Source organism: Phoxinus phoxinus (assembly GCF_949152265.1).
Source record: "Phoxinus phoxinus genome assembly, chromosome: 15".
Lineage (NCBI taxonomy): Eukaryota > Metazoa > Chordata > Actinopteri > Cypriniformes > Leuciscidae > Phoxinus > Phoxinus phoxinus.
The window spans coordinates 5,236,933-5,254,980 of NC_136890.1; the positions used below are offsets into that span (position 1 = coordinate 5,236,933).

The 18,048-nt window shown below is 36.5% G+C and overlaps 1 protein-coding gene across 2 annotated transcripts in view; it reads left to right on the top strand.

Moving 5' to 3' along the window:
* The window catches only part of pebp4 (phosphatidylethanolamine binding protein 4), a 135,030-nt gene that overhangs the window by 38,864 nt on the left and 78,118 nt on the right, over positions 1-18,048 (top strand). For both annotated transcript variants that reach the window (XM_079638116.1, XM_079638117.1), the window contains exon 4: positions 13,576-13,674. In XM_079638116.1, the coding sequence (XP_079494242.1) occupies positions 13,576-13,674 (99 nt within the window). The remainder of the gene's footprint in view (positions 1-13,575; positions 13,675-18,048) is intronic.

Here is an 18,048-nt window from a genome sequence, read left to right on the forward strand (position 1 = left end):
AAGTCAGTTCTCCTCAAGGTCACACATTAACTATGAACATGATCCACTAACATTTATTTATTATTATTTGAAAGTGTGCTATCTTTCTTTGAAATGCCACTTGTTTTTTTGTTAATATGCATTGACAGTCACACGATTTTAAGTGTGACTTAAATGTCCAAATAATTTGTAGGTGATCTGTGCATTGCTACTCATCTTGCATAATCATTTAAAGCTGCAAAGTGGTTTTAATAGTGAACAGCAGTCTTTTTTTATACACTGATTAAAACAAATAAACAAAAAAAGTCCACTTGACATGGTTCAGGTTTTCTTTTGTGGACCCAACCTCCTTGGTTTAGAAACACTGGCGTTGGATCACCAATAGTGTAAACAAGCTTGCGAGAATTTTGTATAGAGGCCACATTCGAGCTCCCGTGGCCTCTGCCAAGCACTGGGACTATGATCAGATCACATGGGCACATGGAGACAATCAACATAAAGGTGTTAATGTACTTTTGTAACAAAAGAACAATATTTCACATTGCTCTGTGATTTTTATCGCTCTTGAATCTGTTATTTCATTTTTCTCATCATAGTCCAGATGGTGTCTTCTCTACTGGATCCGTTTGAGAACTGTGTGTTAATAATAAATTGGCTTTGATTTTCTTGAAGTATCTCAGTTTTGTGTTCTTAACAATATCCACTATTCATCCCCCCCAGAAAGTGTATGCATGTGTGTGAGGGTGTGTGGGCTACAGAATGGGATAAATTTAGTTGTCTTAGGGCTGGAGGGTGAGGTTAGCCCTTGGGAGAGGCAGAGAATCTTAAATAAAGCAGTCAGAGTGAAGAAAAGACAAAGAGAGAGTTTGCATATAAGATACGAATGGATTTCTTTGAGGCGCGATGTGAATATCACCATGTGTTTTGCAAAGAGCATGCTACTTGAACCATAAGATGTCCATAATAAAGAGATTTATTATGGTCATTGCTGTAAAAAGGGGATGTTCAAAATATTGATTGAATATTGAAAGTTAACATTATATAAGACATAATACTATCAGTCCAAAGTTTTCAGTCTTTTCTGCTCACCAAGGTTGCATTTATTTGATCAAATTCAGTAAAACAGTAATCTATTATAAGACACATTATAAAATGCAGTTTATTCCTGTCATCAAAGCTGAATTTTCAGTAGCATCACTCCAGTCTTCAGTGTCATCCTTCAGAAATCATTCTAATATGCTCATTTGCTGCTTAAGAAACATTTCTGATTATTATCAATGTTGAAAAATATTTGTGGAGACCGTGATACACTACTTTAAAAAGTTTGAGTTTAAAGAAATTAATACTTTTATTCAACAATGACACATTTTTATTCACATTGAATTTATCAAAAGTGTCAGTAAAGCCTTTACATTGTTATAAAAGCTTTCTATTTCAAATAAATGCTGTTCTTTTAAACTTTTAATTCATCAAAGAATCCTGAATTTTTTTTATCACGGTTTATTAAGCAGCAAAAACCGGTTTCAACATTGATATTAATTTAAAAAAAAATAGTTTATTAATAATAATTAGTTACAACCGAGGACCAAATGAGCATATTAGAATGATCTCTGAAGGATCAGGTGACACAGAAGACTGGAGTAATGATGCTGGAAACTCAGCTTTGATCACATGAATAAATATTTTTTTGAAAAATTAAAAAATAAAACAGATTTTAAAATGTAATAATTTTTCTGTATTTTGATCAAATAAATGCAGCCTTGTTTAGCATTAGAGACTTATTTAAAAAACATGAAAACATCTAAATTATTCCTAACGTTTGACCACTTGTGCCCACAATTAAAACAATTTTTTTTATCAAGGATTGCATTGCAAACTTTTCTTTCTTTCCTTATCCTCTTTCCTCCCCTTTCCACTATGACTTTATATTGTCCATTCTGTGTTTCCAGGCTAAAAACACTTTTGTTTCTGCATTACTAACCCTTCACTGTGGCATCTCTAATGTTGATTGCTCTGTGCGTCCAGTCCTGCCCCTGCGATGCCATATTAGTGTTAGTAAGAGACGAATAGCTGGAAGCTGATGTCTGTTAATAGCAGGAACCAAACACTTAGCAGCGCAGAGCTTTAACGAACCGCACGCATGTCACCCACAGCCATTCAGTAATAACTGTAATCACTTTTCCACGTGCTGCGTTTGCATCTCTAGAGCCTTTTTGCGCAAGATGATATGAAGTTCAGGTTACAGCGGTGGGTGGTGGCACAGTAGGAGCTCTGGTTATGAGAGCCCATGACCATTCACTCTCTCCCACATACACACACTCAAGCATACATGCTGCGTACAATCTGCAACTGTCTTTGTAAATGTGTTTCTCGTAAGTGGACAGTATTTCTGACTGGCGTACAGGCGACCAGGGTTTTTGTTTCCCAATGGGGAGATTTTTGGGAGTGGACTCCACAGTAGTTAAAGGCCAAAGTATGGATGAAAGGATGAAAACTTTCTAGTGTGCATGTGTGAGCGCTTGTCTTCACACAGGATATCAAATGGATTATACTTTTAAAGGCTGTGTGTTCCGCTGTACACATGCTAAGCATTTGCATCAAAACTTAAGTACACTTAAGGCTAAAGGCTTGCTACCAGAAGGTTGCTGGTTCTGTCCCCACAAGAAGCAATCCATGAACGTTTGCCTTTGAGCAAGACTTAAAAAAAAAAAAAAAAAAAAAATCTGTCAATATTTCCTCACCATCATGTTGTTCAAAACCTGTAGATTATTATTTTCTTTGTGGAAGAATTTGTTTGACTGATAATCTTTTCTGCCATAGCTCTCAAATTGAATTAGCCTTCGCCTCAGACATCACGATGCCCACGGGCCGCTAGCTAAACGTCTGATGCATAAGACACAAAAGTTTTGAAATGCTTCAGGAGTTTCGAAGTCGTCATCTGATTGGTTGAATTCTACAGTATTTCCGGGAGACATGTGTAATGTGTTTTTTAATGGTCCATCTAGATACACAGATGCCGTGACCCTTATGGAAGAAGCGAGCCGGCATAGACTCTATTATGTCCAAGAGTTTTACACACCGGTCTGTTATTGTAGGGACATTGACGTCAGTCAGACGGCCTCTGGGCGATCCTTGGACAATGAAAGCTGCTATACAATCTGAAGGTCTGGCTATGCGAGACTAAAGTGTAATTGTTTTTTTTGCACAGAATAAGTTCAAGTATGTGAATTTGTCAATAGGGTTTGGCATCATTGATGTAAAACCTGGTACAGTGTGTTTTGATGTGACATTTCTAAATAGTTACATTTACAAATAGGTACAATTTCCAAAGCGACTTACATTGCATTCCGGGTATCCATTTTATCAGTTCATGTTCGAACGCATGACCTTGGCATTGTCAATGCTATGCTCTACTTTTTGTCCTACAGGATTGCTGCAAATGAGATTTGACAGTTATGGCAAATGCAAGATTTTCTGTAAATACTGATTCAGGGTATGTTTCATGCATTTCAGTGTTTTTCATTTTTTCATTTTTTTTTTATCCTGCTTGTATGAGAAAAAAAACCGGTGTAAATATTCTTAAAATATTCTAATTCTAGTAATAGATTATTCTAATATATTCTAGTTTTTATACTTTAGCCACACAGTAGGCAAAGGAACCTAAGGTACAGACCAGCATTGACAATAAGGGACATCTTTCCTAACCCTAAATGTTCTCTTTTAAGATAGTGACCTATATATGTGTGTGGGAAATGAGGAGAGAACAAGTGTGTGTTTTTAAGTGTGTGTGTTTCCTGTCCCAGTTTAATCTCTGCATTTCCACTGTCCCTTTTTCCACCACAGACTGGATTCAATTACTGCCCCTGCTCTGACCTTAAACCCCTTTGACCCATGAGAACGGCCCCATCCCTTGCCTTGATACCAGCCTTCCTCTCCAAACCTCCCCTCTACTCTACTCTACTGTCCTCTTCTTTTGTCCTTTCTTGTTGTGCCCTTTTGCAACTCTGTTTTTTTCCATACTGTTCTTCCCTTTCTCCTTTTTCTGTCTGTCTTTCAGACTCATTCTTCCGTCCTCTTGTTCCTCATCTCCTACCACATATAAACTCTCACCTATCTACAAGTCACCCCAGGTGGTCTCCGTATCGATCCCTAATTTTCAACCCTGCGTGAACGTTAAGCCAAGACAAACACAATGGGTGTGGTGTCAGGCATCAGGGAGGAAAATCTTATTTTAAATTAACATAAAATAGATAAAACCTTTAAGAGAAATACTGTGACATAAATGTAAGAGGCCTGGAAAAGTCCAATGGGGTCAAGCACCTCAGGTAGTTTACAAAACTGCACTAAAGCATTTTCTACCTAGAATTAACTGTGAAAATCATCACCTGTTAAGGACACACTTTCGTTCACAAATTAAGATCTGTTTGATGAAATCTAACAGCGTTCTGTCCTTCGGTTGACTACTATGCAACTACCATTTTGACAAAAGTTCATAAAAAGATTGTAAAACTAATCCAAATGAATTGAGTGGTTTAGTCCAACATTTTCTGAAGAGACGCAAATCAACGGTTATACAGGTGAGCTTATATAGTTCAAGTTGATGAAACAACTCAATGTCTAACCCCATTAAGTCATAAGTGTTCTAATGTTTAGTGCATCAAGGCCCTTGTGTTCACAAAATACTGATTCATGCAGTTGGGAACTACAGTACTTAGTGGAATGTCACAGCCTAGTTTTTCAGGTTATATTTTTTGACAGTATACTGTAGTATTGTCATTGTCTCAAGGTCTACAACTGCCTTCCTAGACAGCTCTTTTGGCAATCATTGGCGCATTTGAATGATCGGTTTTGAAATAAATATGCTGTTTAGATTTGCTAGATTTTGAGGTCATGGAATACTTTGCATTGGACAAGCACTATTGCGTTTGTAAGTTAGTAATAAATTGTGATTTTCAGGGATAATTGTTCTCCCGTTTTGAGATCAGTATTCATCTGATGCTCTTTTTAATGGGCCGATTTCCCCTGTATTTACTCATTGATCGGCTAACCTTGCACTAAGCTACAGTCGATGATCCTTAAGCCGTCTCTGTATCTTAATCACAACACAGATACCTGTTAATTACCCAACCAGTTCAAGTGTTTTCACTGCTTAAAGAGGGATTTGGGATTGATTGCGTTGCGTTAGCTGCGGGTCCCGAGTGTGTGTTTGTGTGTGTGCGAGTTTATCATCGTCTGTGTGTCTATGGAGAGAGAGAAGGATAAAGCAGGATGGATATTTATAGGCTTTTGAATGGACAACACGGCTTGGTATCGGGTCAGGGATAAACCATGAACTTATAAACCCACAATGGGGCCTCGTTTTCTCTGTACTTATTTTCTCTCTCCATTTTAGCTACTCTTTCTTTTTATGTTTGTTTCCCATTTCTTGGTTATCTACTAATTTCTTGCAGTTTCTTACGATAATAATCCTATTTCCATTATGTATTGGTTCAAACTAGTGCCCATGCGCAAAGATGGCAAATTCGAATCGGGTACTTCCAGAGGTGTCCTTAATCTAACAGTCACACTGAGGCGTCAAAAACTCATTTTAAAAGGGCATATTAACTGTAAATTCTTGGAATGGTGTTGATTTTCATTTTCACAATTGAATAAGTGAGTAATAAATCATTGATTTGAGATTGTAACAGCACATTCACATTTTACAGCCATGCATGAGGTCAAACAGGGTCAGGCTACACGTCTCACCCTGGGACACTTAATGCCAAGTTTGTTCAAGACAGACCTACTATGTTGCACGTTCTAGGCTCCATGTTTCATATCCTCTGTTTCTCACTATAACACATGTACACATCAAACGTCTCTTATCGTACTGCAGTCTTCAAATGACCTCCAGGCAGGAATCAGAACCCCTGATGTGAGCTTTCATTGGTGTTCTGGTGTGATGCCAAAATCTGAAACCATAAATAGTCAGGAGTGTCTATAGTACTGTAAAGATCACTTGATTGTTGGTAAATCTTCAGTTGATGTGCTAGTTAGTCCACTAGTAGTTCAAACAAATTTTGACCTCATGATGTTTATTCAAAATTATGTATCTGGACCTTGCAGTAAAATGACAGACTTCTCTCTGGTAACATATGCAGGACTTCTCCAATTATTTAGTCAGCTTAAACTCACCCCTTCAAGTTTGCATTCATTTTGTCTGCATGCAACTCTGACATCTCAAAATCCACTCAAAGAACATGCATCCCCATCCTACATTTTCTCTTTTTCAATAATTTGTTATACTCCGATGTACTTCACAATACTAGACAATACACCAGCCTCAGTGGAATAGCGGCAAAATGTGTCTGAGGTCAAGCAATATTGAATTTTGTTGATTGTTTTGAAAAGCAATATACTGAATGTGTTAAAAACTGTTCTTAATGTGCCTGTCCCTTGCTAAGAGGCTACAGGAATCCAAAATGTGTGAAATCTCAAGTGCATATTATTTTGCAACCAAAAATACCAATAATAACCAAGAAAAAAAAACCAAGACGCAACCCGAAGGCTGAAACACACCATGAACTTATTTTCATTGTTGGTAAACCGTTAAACCATTATGTTATAAAAAATTTTTAAAAAATTATATGGTCAATCCTTAAAATCTAAAGTATGTTAACAGCTAGACCATGACTCCAGCAGATCATCATTTAAAATATTTGCATTATAGTTTAAAGGGCACCTATTATGGAATTTTTAAATGTACCTTTCATGTAGTGTGTAACATAGATCTAAGTGAACAAAAACATCCTGCAAAGTTTGAAATATGAAAGTGCACCGTATATAAAGTTATTGTCTTTCAAAAGTAAGAGTCGACTCTGGGTCATTTTTATGAATCGTTAGAAGACCGAAGCTTTTTCTCTGACTAGATGACGTCAACGTGTCAAGTTATTTGAATACGAAGTTATTATTCAGTTCCAAGTGTATTTGCATCAGCTTCCTCCTCCGTATCACAACCTGTAAGTGTTATTAATAATTGTTGCTTTTATGTTTTATGTAGCATGCTTGATAATTATTTTGTTTGTTGTGTAAGCACCGTTTAGCTTCTAGGTCTTCAATGACAATTGTATTGAGATATGTGAAGTGTTTGTCGTTGTTTTCGGAGTTGTCTTACAGAATAGAGTAATACCTCGTAGTAACGTAACTGCATTTTTATTTTATATTTAACTTTTTTGTAAAAACGTTATGTTTATGCATCGGACTAATGCAAACAAAGACTGATTGTGCTTTTACAACATGAACTCTGGGCTATGCTCGCTAACATAACATAAAATGATTTATCTTATTTTTAGTTTTTTACTACAAACTACAAAGCAGTGGACTAGCCTATATCATTATTATAACACAATTGAATTGATAAAAGCATCATTGTACTCCGTGTTAAACAATAAGTATTATCTCTGTAAACACTGCTGGGTCATCTGAACAATCAACGCAGATTAGCGTCGCGCAAAGGAGGGGTTTGGAAAAACGAGTCGTTGAACGAATCATTTGGGAGTCGGTGAGCAAATCAGGTAAAAATAAATGCATATTATACGACAACAAAAGTGTTTTTTGTCATTGCATGCATGTAAAACTGTTGTTGGGGACTCCCAAAACAACATTAGGAACATTTTAAATGTCATAATAGGTGCCCTTTAAGATACAGTGGAAATATAGAACATCTTCTTTTGAAAATACTGTTAAAAAATACTGAAATGAGTTTGACCCTTGGTCTTTCGGACCGTTTCTTCAGAAGGATTATGCAAAATATAGCACTATGGGGTTTGTGTTACTATGTTCAGGGTGCTTTCTAGGGTGTTTCCGGGTGGTTGCTTACAAGCCAAGTCAAACGAGCCTCAGGCTCTCTGCATTCTAGTCCCTACATATGATTTGAGTTCATCTCAAACAAGCATGATGTCTACCAACAATCAGAACTTGTAAAATACAAATGAAAATTACTTAAAAGCACAAATATTAAGATATGTTGTTTTTTAGTACACCTAAACCGTACCCTATCCCAGCTGGTGGGGGGAAGACTGCATCTCTTCACACCTTCCTTCCCTGTCCTCTCTTTCCACTGCATTTGCTTCCTCCATCTGTCTAAATGCACATTAATTATACACATACACACATATATTCTCTACCCCAGCAACACACACCCACATAATGCATGTACTTTCTCCACATTTATTAGGGGAAACACTGAAAATAGGTCCTAATGTCAGTAGTGTACTGATGTTACAATAATATGATTGTTGAGACTGGAATAACAAACAAAAGTTTGGACCGGTTCATTGACATAAAAGTTTTGAAACTGCACACAAACACATACAATGTGTACTCGGTACTCAAATTATTAAATTATTACATATTTTTGCATTTTTAAATACATCATTAGCTCTATTAACAGCATCTGTGGCATGCTGTCAGTTACCATAGAATATAATTACAACTTGTCAGTAAGTTTGTAAAAAGCAATGAAAGGCACATTTATGCAATGAAAATCTAGCAGGCAAGTGTACAGTACTGTAAATAAAAGATACCTATAAAATATGCAAGTATCACACTGTTTTTAAATCAACATTACATGTGTTGGCAAAAGACTGTTGTGGAAGAATAATTTGCCAAACTTGTATGTCAACTCTTTATCCAACATTTCAAGTGATGCCATGACCGCCTAAATAAGTAAATATGGTTACTTTCACTTAATATCTGCACAAGGATACCAGATGTGACAGAACAATCTGTAAAGCATTGTTTACAGGAGCAGAGTTCTGCAAATTCCATATCCCGGACGAGCCCCCAATAATGTTACAGTTAAGGTTGTCTGTAAGTAGGGCTGCCGCGGTGAAGGAATTTCCCTTGCGGTAATTTTGAGTGGCTCAATAGCGCGATATGCGGTATTATCGCCATTTATTTATTTATTTTTATTTATTTATATTTATTTGTTGCTATATAAATAAGTGTTACGATGTGGTCAGCATGCACAAAAACGAGGACATTTTCAGTAACCAATGTAACCGAAACTAAACCGCGTCTGCGCATTGAAAGGCTGTCACTCAGCGCACAGTTACATTGTTTCGGCAACGGACTGTCTTTGAGTGAGCCATTAAACCGTTCATTCAACGAACACGTTCAAAAACTCTGAATCATGAAAAGATAGATGTAATGAAACAAGGTCAGGTGTTAATTATTTTTAACTTTGAGCTCCACTTTTCAAGGCTCAGCTGACTAGCAATGCATCGCACGGGTAACGCTGAAGCTGATGCTTCACTAAATAGAGCATTGATTCAATGCGTGACTCTCTGATTTTTTTCCCGTGGCTTCCTCGCGCTGAGGAATGCTGACCAGCGCTGTCGCCATTCATGGTAAATAGGCCTACCCTTAAACGTTAAAAGGGTGATACGACAAATATTTTGCTTTCCTTGGACACGGCAACCTTTTCAAGAATATATATATGACTTGACTTGACCTTCAAATCGCACGGGGTCAGTCAATCTCTCTCATTCACTGTCTGTTAAGTGCAAATCCATGAAGCCTCTGTACAAATGACCATGATAAACAGTCTTGTTATCATTATTAATTTATTTAACATTATATTTACATGCAAAGTTCAAAACAATAAGGGTATAGCCCAGGGGTAGGCAAGTTCAGTCCTAGAGAGCCGCTGTCCTGCAGAGTTTTGCTCCAACACTAAAAAAAACCTCACCTGACTATAGCTTTCGTAATCCTGAAGACATTGATTAGCTTGTTCAGGTGTGTTTGATTAGGGTTGGAACTAAATTCTGCAGGACAGCGGCTCTCTAGGACCGAACTTGCCTACCCCTGGTATAGCCTTATGAAAAAATAAAGTACTCGAATATCACGGTTGCTGCGGTTACTTGCATTCCTCTGCGGTTGGGTTTTCAGTAGCGCGGTACTACAATATTGCGGTTATCGCGACAGCCCTATCTGTAAGTTAAATTAATTTGTATAGTTATTTTCAAAATGCAGGTTTCAAAGCAGCTTCACAGAAATTCATGAGGTGGATCCTAATTTTTATGCCGTTTTGTATAAATATTGTGAGTAGTGAGTTCACATCACTGAAAATGCACTTTAAATACCTAGATGATGCACTTACTTAACCCAAAAAATTGAGTGGGGAATGTTGGACACTTCATGCACTCGACTGTCGCAGCTTTAACCCTCTGAGGTCGGCAAATGCGCTGCCGCGTTTTGCTCGATTTTTTTCACACAGCAGCAAAATAGACTTAAAATGCTTAAAATACTTTTGGTCATACAGGCTTAAGAAATATGAAAAAAATAAACTGTTAAATGTCGACTTTTTTATGTATCCACTTACAATCGAAATAAAACGTGCTTTTGTAAAATAAATAAAATAATAAAGTTGTGCTTTCTGCCTCTCTGTCACCCAGGCATGAGCAATATATCTTTATAATCATTTAAGTTTTAAATTATCTAATTCAAAACTAAAACAAATATTCTCTGTTTATGTAATCTATATAAAAAGAGAGATGTTAGTCGGTTTCATTATCGTTCTCGCAACTCATTATTCTGCTAATGTGACACGGCCACGGTGACGGAGAGCGCGCGCTATTCAAACGCAAATGATCTGAGGCAATACATGCAAACGTGTCAACGCCCAACATCAACTCGATAAAACACACCAAGTTTAATCAGATTAATGTACTATGTCGTCTTGTAAAGGCTGTGAGGAATAATCCTGGGAAATTTACCTCAGAACAAGTGCTGGTTTAGTTTCGAGGAGCAACGGATCCAGCTGAGGATTGTGAATAGTAAGCTTTTTATTCAGTGCTTTGTTCTAATCGCGATATGGAATAGTGTCGGTAAACCGCAAAAATCAAAATCGCGCTGAACATGCTGATTGGTTGAGTTCACTCAGCATTTTGATTGGTTGACTCCACGTAGCATATTATTTCAACCACTATTATTAAAAGTCTGTTGGGGTAAGTGCCGTTTTCTATTCGAATCAACAATGGTGTTTGAAAAATACGACCGTTGGACCGGCTTTATTAAGCTTATATGCGGAGGACGAAAAGATGGTGATCCAGGAACATGTTGTATTGGTGAAATCATGTTCACTGTTTGCAGATAGAGCATACAGTATATCCAACATTATAGATCTGTGAGATGATACAGTTTATATTTTGCAACAATATAAGCAATCACTGAGATTTGCTATATATGATATAATATATCCAACTTTTTGTAACTTTATGTAAGCATTAAAATCGTGAGGTTTATTTAAGTGCTGGATTAACAAGTACTAATCATTCATTCACCTCCAAAGGTATGTTTGTTTCATCTGCTTTTCATGGTCGATAAGAACTGGATCACATTTTGGGCAACAGGTCTGTGGAGGGTGTTTAATCTGTCCACAGGGGGGTCAGATCAGCGAGATCCAGTCAGGGTTTAGCGTGACAGCCCGTGGAGGAGGCAGCATTGTTCTCGCTGTTTGAATATCGCCTGGAGCTGCTATCACTTAAACTTAAACATCATCCTATTATTAGGCTTATGGTTGTTTGAGCTTATTGCTTTGTGTCAGGTGAGCAAAGGATTTAGGCTCTAGAGGCCTTAGAATATCAGGGATTTTTAATTCCATACTGTATTTGCTTAAACATAGGCTTGTCTGATTAGAAATTATTATAAAGAGTCTTGAGGCTGCAGATGAAATGAGAAAACACTTTTCTTGCATTGGCCAAAAATAGATCAAAAAATAAATTTAACATATGGCCTCTATTTAATATAAAACTTCTTTAATTTAATGTACAATAATTTATGTATGCTGTATAATTTTGGGCCCTTTTATTTATAAAATTATAACTATTGTTTGTTTTTTTGATTATCATAATCATTACATCATTAATGAACTTTTCATAATTGATGAACTTTGCAACATTGAGACGGTTATTGAACTTAATTGAAACAACCCTGAACTAAATTGAGCTAAATAACGACACTATTATTAATTGAATTAGTTTCATAATGAATTAATTTTACATTGACTTCCATGGTATTTTTTTCTCTTCTATGGAAGTCAATAAAGGGGCCCATTAACTGTTTGGTTACCAATATTCTTCAAAATATCGACTTTTGTGTTCAGCAGAAGAAACAAATTCATACAGGTTTGGAACAACTTACTCTGAATAAATGACGTAATTTTTATTTTTGGGCGAACTATCCTTTTGTTTCCCCATTTCTGGAAATACCATATTGGATTGTTTAGTTTATACAGTGTTTTACTTTACTTTTGTCTGCATCTTTGTCTTGATGTTGTGGGGAGGGGCTATTGTTGCATGGCAACAATCGTGATTGACAGTACTGTTTTCTTGAGAGAGGCGTATAATAATAACGCTATCATATGGTCTGGCAGATTTTGGGCTCGGCACCAGGGATGACAAATGTGCTCACGCAATAATTCAATCTGCTCTCCCAGTTCTTCAACTTTAGGGGACTTGCGAAGATGAGTAGTTGGAGCAATTAAGTTGGTCAGTCATTGTTAATGTGTAGCACCCAGAATATGTGCCAGGTTGTTTATGGAGAAGTGTTTTTTTTATGAGAGAGAGTGAAAGAGAGAAAGTAAAGAAAACTTTGCAGACAGATTGTGATTTGGTGAATGTGTGAGAATGGAAGGTTGCCTGAGAATATCAGTAACTAATTAAAGTTTTCTTCCAATACGTCACTTGTTAAAGACGCTGGGTTGTCAGAGATAGTAGAGATCTACGTTGAGGAGAACAAAAAGAAAAAACAAATGTATTAATTTTAAATCATGGTTATAATTACTTTACTATCAAGGATGTAACCACATTTTAAGAATCAGTTTGTGGAAAAAACAAATTGATCAGCTGTTAAAATTAATTAATTAACACTATTTTTGTGTTAGTTATAGCCTTGAGTATTATGAGATATGATATGATTTGATATATGATAACAATCATATCTCTCATGTATCATATCATATATCTCATATATAATATCATGTATTATATGATGTATCATATCTCATCATATATTTATAATGTATCATATCATATATTATTTCTCATATCCTATATCTCATATCATATATATTATTTCTCATATGTTATATCTCATATATATCTCATATATCATACTGCAAATAAAAAAACTTGTTTTGAACTTAACTATATTAATGACTGCTGTTCTTGGTAACCACTCATGCCAGGTTTCATGCCTTTCATACTTCTTTCAGTATTTATTAATTTTTCATCTGCACTTTTTTTTTACATAACATTACTTTTAACTTATTTTACATTTATTTATTTATTCATCAATTATTTTACATTTATTAAATTGGTAATTAATTTGTACTAAGATAATTAGCTGTGTGATAATGTCACATGATTAACCCCTTTCTTTTTCTTTCTTTCTTTCTTTCTTTCTTTCTTTCTTTCTTTCTTTCTTTCTTTCTTTCTTTCTTTCTTTCTTTCTTTCTTTCTTTCTTTCTTTCTTTCTTTCTTTCTTTCTTTCTTTCTTTCTTTCTTTCTTTCTTTCTTTCTTTCTTTCTTTCTTTCTTTCTTTCTTTCTTTCTAGGAGAAGAACTACACTCTATTAATGGTGGACCCAGATGCTCCTAGTCGTAAGAGACCGTCCCGTGCTTACTGGAGACATTGGTTACTGGTTGACATTAAGGTACGTCACATCTCCCAAAAACCACTTTGTAATGCAGATGCTGTCTTACTTTTCTCAAAAAAACACAAAACACACTGTCTTTCCCTAATTTCGCAGTTGCACAAACTTGAGTGTTACAAAGTCTGCGTTCATGAATGTTCTTCTGTGATATAATGATTCTTCAAGCCATTTAATATAAGTCAATATATATGAATCTGAATATTACCAAGAACAAAGCCTTAAAATAAAGGTTGCTTAAAGCAGAGCTTGGCACGGACAATCCTGGACATAATGTGCAAAGCAAAAGGTGTCAGAAACACTTTGGTGGGCAAACAATTCCTGGATCGCGTGGACCGTATCTGCACCTTCCATGTGCTTCACACTTGTGCTGCGTTTCCGATGAGTTACATAATTACTGAGTAAAAATATCATGTTAGTCATCAGCGCTCGGCTCCGACGGGATCTAGAGGCAGATTCATCAGGCTGTGCATGGGGACGCCGTGTTTAAACAACCGAGGATGAGACACACTTTAATTGCTCAATATTAAGTCAATATTCTTTCATCGTTTCTTCATTTTACAGGCTATTTTTTTCATAGGTTCTTTCTTTCTCATATTTTCTTGCTGTGGTCCTATTGGTTCACAGGGGAGCCTATTGATTCTAAATAAAGTCTGTAACTAGAAATTTGGTGGGTGGAAATTAGAAAAATTACTGACAGAAACACTGTCAGGTACCAATGTTTTGATGAATGATATTCCTGACCTTCATGATTTTCTATTTGGAAATGTTTGTGGCGATCATGTGGGCGAATGGCTCTCCTGTGTAACGGGAATGACTGCACGTCAGTTCGGCTTCAGACAGACAGGAAAAGAGGAGTGCAACAGGACTACAACTATTGTCCTCTTTGTTTCTTTTTTTACACCTGGTTGTCCTAGAAGAGCTCACCCTCATGTTGTTCCAAACCCGTAAGACTTTCGTTGATCTTCAGAACACAAATGAGGATCTTTTGTTGAAATCTGAGAGCTTTCAGTCCCTTCATTGACCCCTACGCAACTGATACTTTGATGATTTAGAAAGTTCATAAAGAGATTGTAAGATTGTTTCTCTTCAGAAAATTTGGGCTAAACCGCTCAATTTATATGGATTAGTTTTACGATCTCTTTGTGAACTTTTTGAAGAGTCAAAGTGGTAGTTGCGTAGCGGTCAATGGAGGGACAGAAATCTCTCAGATTTTAACAAAAAGACCCTCATTTGTGTTCTGAAGATCAACGAAAGTCTTACGGGTTTGGAACGACATGAGGGTGAGTAATTAATGACAGAATGAAAATGAAAACAGTTTTGGATAAACTAATCCTTTAAAGCCCTGTCCATTCATTCCATTCACATTTAAAGGGGAACAGCTCAACTTTTATGTATTTTTCTTCTTTGGAACACAAAAGGAGACATTCACAATGACAATGACGGGCTGTCAAGCTACAAAATGACAAAAAAAAAACAACAAAACTGTGATAGTTCCATAACAGTTGTCTATATGCCATTTTCAAGTCTTTTTAAGTTAAATGATAATGTTATTTGATGAAAAGGCAGGAGTTTAAATATGTATTGATCTCTTTTTATGTAGCTCTTAAATCTCATTCATGTTTCCACATATCCAAATATGACACTGCATGACATGTCATACCACGTTTGACGTCAGTGTCGTTGGTTTAGAGCAGTGTTATTTTAAAATACTATTATAATAGTTTTAATTTGAGTTTTTTATTAATTGTTATGCTTTTTTTTTCTTTTTAGCTTTGATTCACTTTCTTCAACTTAGTACTCCATCTTAACCAACTTGCCTTCAAAGTGTAACTAATATTTATATTTCATTTAATTTTCTGCTTTATTTCAATGATTGTAGTAGTTTTAGTTAACAATAACAGTGATTTGGAGTGGCAAATGCAATATAAAAATCACACAAATGAGATGTATTTTAACTCTATATCAACTAACTACTATTTTATTAATATTTTATACGGTTTTAGTCATTTTGGAAGCTTGAGTGAGCCCAAGTCCTCATTCATGCTCGTTGTATGGCAAAGAGCAGCTTGCACATTCTGCCTTTATCTGCAAAGAAGAAGAAAAAATACAAATTTACAAAAGACAAATGATGACAGAATTCAAATTTTTGGGTGAACCATCCTTCATCATATCATTGTGATTTCGTGACAGGACATCTATAAAATACCACTAAGGACAATCCTGCGACTACAAAAAGCATCACCCTGTTAGCAGGCGTTTTACTCGTAAGTCTCGATACAAATACACTTGCTAAAAGCAGCACATGATCATAGTCCCTGAAAGCGAGGCCGTGTTCGCCGCTAGCTCAGCCCTGCCCTCCTCTCCTGCTATTCTCTCTCTCAGAGACGAGCCTCCTCCCCGTCTGGCCAGGCGACACATTGTGAATAAACAAATGTATTTCAGGTGCTCAGACAGACAACCTCTCAATATCCTGTCACTGTGTGGGCGGCGGCATGCCGCCTGTCTGCTCCCTGATTGGCTGTCTCGTTGTGCTGTGTGTATGATGAGGAGCCGTGGTTGGTCAGAGGTTTAATGAGGCTGGTGGGAGGTGAGTAATTGCCGCGGTGACTTCCTCTAACCTCGCTGAAGTTATAATAACATCCCGTGTGAATGTGTGGAATTATCTGTCCTGGAATACTCCTGGGCTTCAGACTGAAGCAGGTGCCACACAAATGAACAATTCCCCTCTCATTCCAACACCTTATTTAGAAATGTACCCTGTAATTCCTTTTTTTAGAAATTAAATTACAACCCTGATTTGGCTTGTTACTCCCCCATACAAGCAAACGTAATGTCTTTTGTGTATTGCATGCAAACACGATAGGAGAGCAGAAATTGTTTTTCATTTTCACTCTTCTATCTCAACTCATATCGGAGAACACATTTTATCTCAGTTTCAGTTCCCATGCTAACCTGGCTTTGACTCATGGGATGTCTAAACAACACAGCTGTCTTAGTTTTTATGAGAAACTAAAAATGAAGGCGCATTACAAGCAAAAATATTCTCACCTAATGAACTTCAGTGTGTAATTTAACTATATGTATCATACAACTTTTTCTGTTTTATTAGCTACTAAAAATGAGCTCCGTTAACAGTTTTGCTTATCAAGTACTGAAATGCATCAAATTAAACTTTATTACAACATGATAGACTATCACATTTCTTGGAATACGCTATGTAGTATTAACAGTAAATTATATGCATAATTACATGCAACTAAACCAAACAATGTTCCGAACCCTAACCCTATAGTAAGGACATGTTGTAAGTTACCGTAATATTACTCAGAACTATACACACTGTAGCAAGGAAACCCCATCAATCCAAATCCCAGCAAATACATTTCAAAGTTTAAAAAATTAATCATTTTAACATTTTTCAACTGGGTCATACACATCATAACGGACATGACTTGAATGACTAGGTTTGCGTTTAAAGTCTGTGTAGAGAAAACGGTGTCATCTTAGCGGCACCTAATTTAATAACAAATGATCATTTCGACGGAAGTGAATCAATCAAAACTAACTTTAGCTGGAAAATAAAAATTTTCAAGAACCGCTATAAAGCCAAAACAATCTCTGTTACTTTAAATTATACGTTTATCTCTGTAAAGCTGCTTTGAAACAATCTACATTGTTAAAAGCGCTATATAAATGAAGATGACTTGACTTGACTTGAATGATACCTCAAATTTTGCAGTCTCGTTTATCGCTGCTCAGCAAAGTTTCACACTCAAAATCCAGTCTTTTTACTAGGAATCCATGTAATCAATCCATGTGAGTTTTGTGTGAGGGCAAAAAAGTTCCCCAGGCAGATTTTGCTTTCGCATTCAAGTTGGTAACGTGAATCCGCTGTACTGACTGACAGAAAGCTGCTTGGCTTTAAAGTGCATTTCATGCATTGCTACACTATTGACAATAGGCAATGGAGCTTTTTTGCCCACGAGATTTAGCCAAATGTTCCGCTAATGTCATCGCACCTTCATTTCTGCCTGTCGGACGATAATGGGCAAAACAATCCTCTAGACTTGCATTGAAAGAGCAATGCAATGTATTCAAAACATCAGAAGATCTTATCAACCACATAGAGATGCCCTAACACTTGTGCATGGACAAGGACCGTCTCATTCAAGATCTCGCTCATTCATCGCTTCATTCACCTCCTCTGCCTAACATAAAATGATCTATGCATTCTCTTGAATGTAATGTCTTATACAGTCCCGTGTTAATCAGTGATTTTGTCATCAACGCTCGTACAAGTTTTGCCTCGACCTTTGTCTGTCTGAAGGAGGTATTTCTAACACTTTATTGGAACCATATTTAGTTTGTCATTTC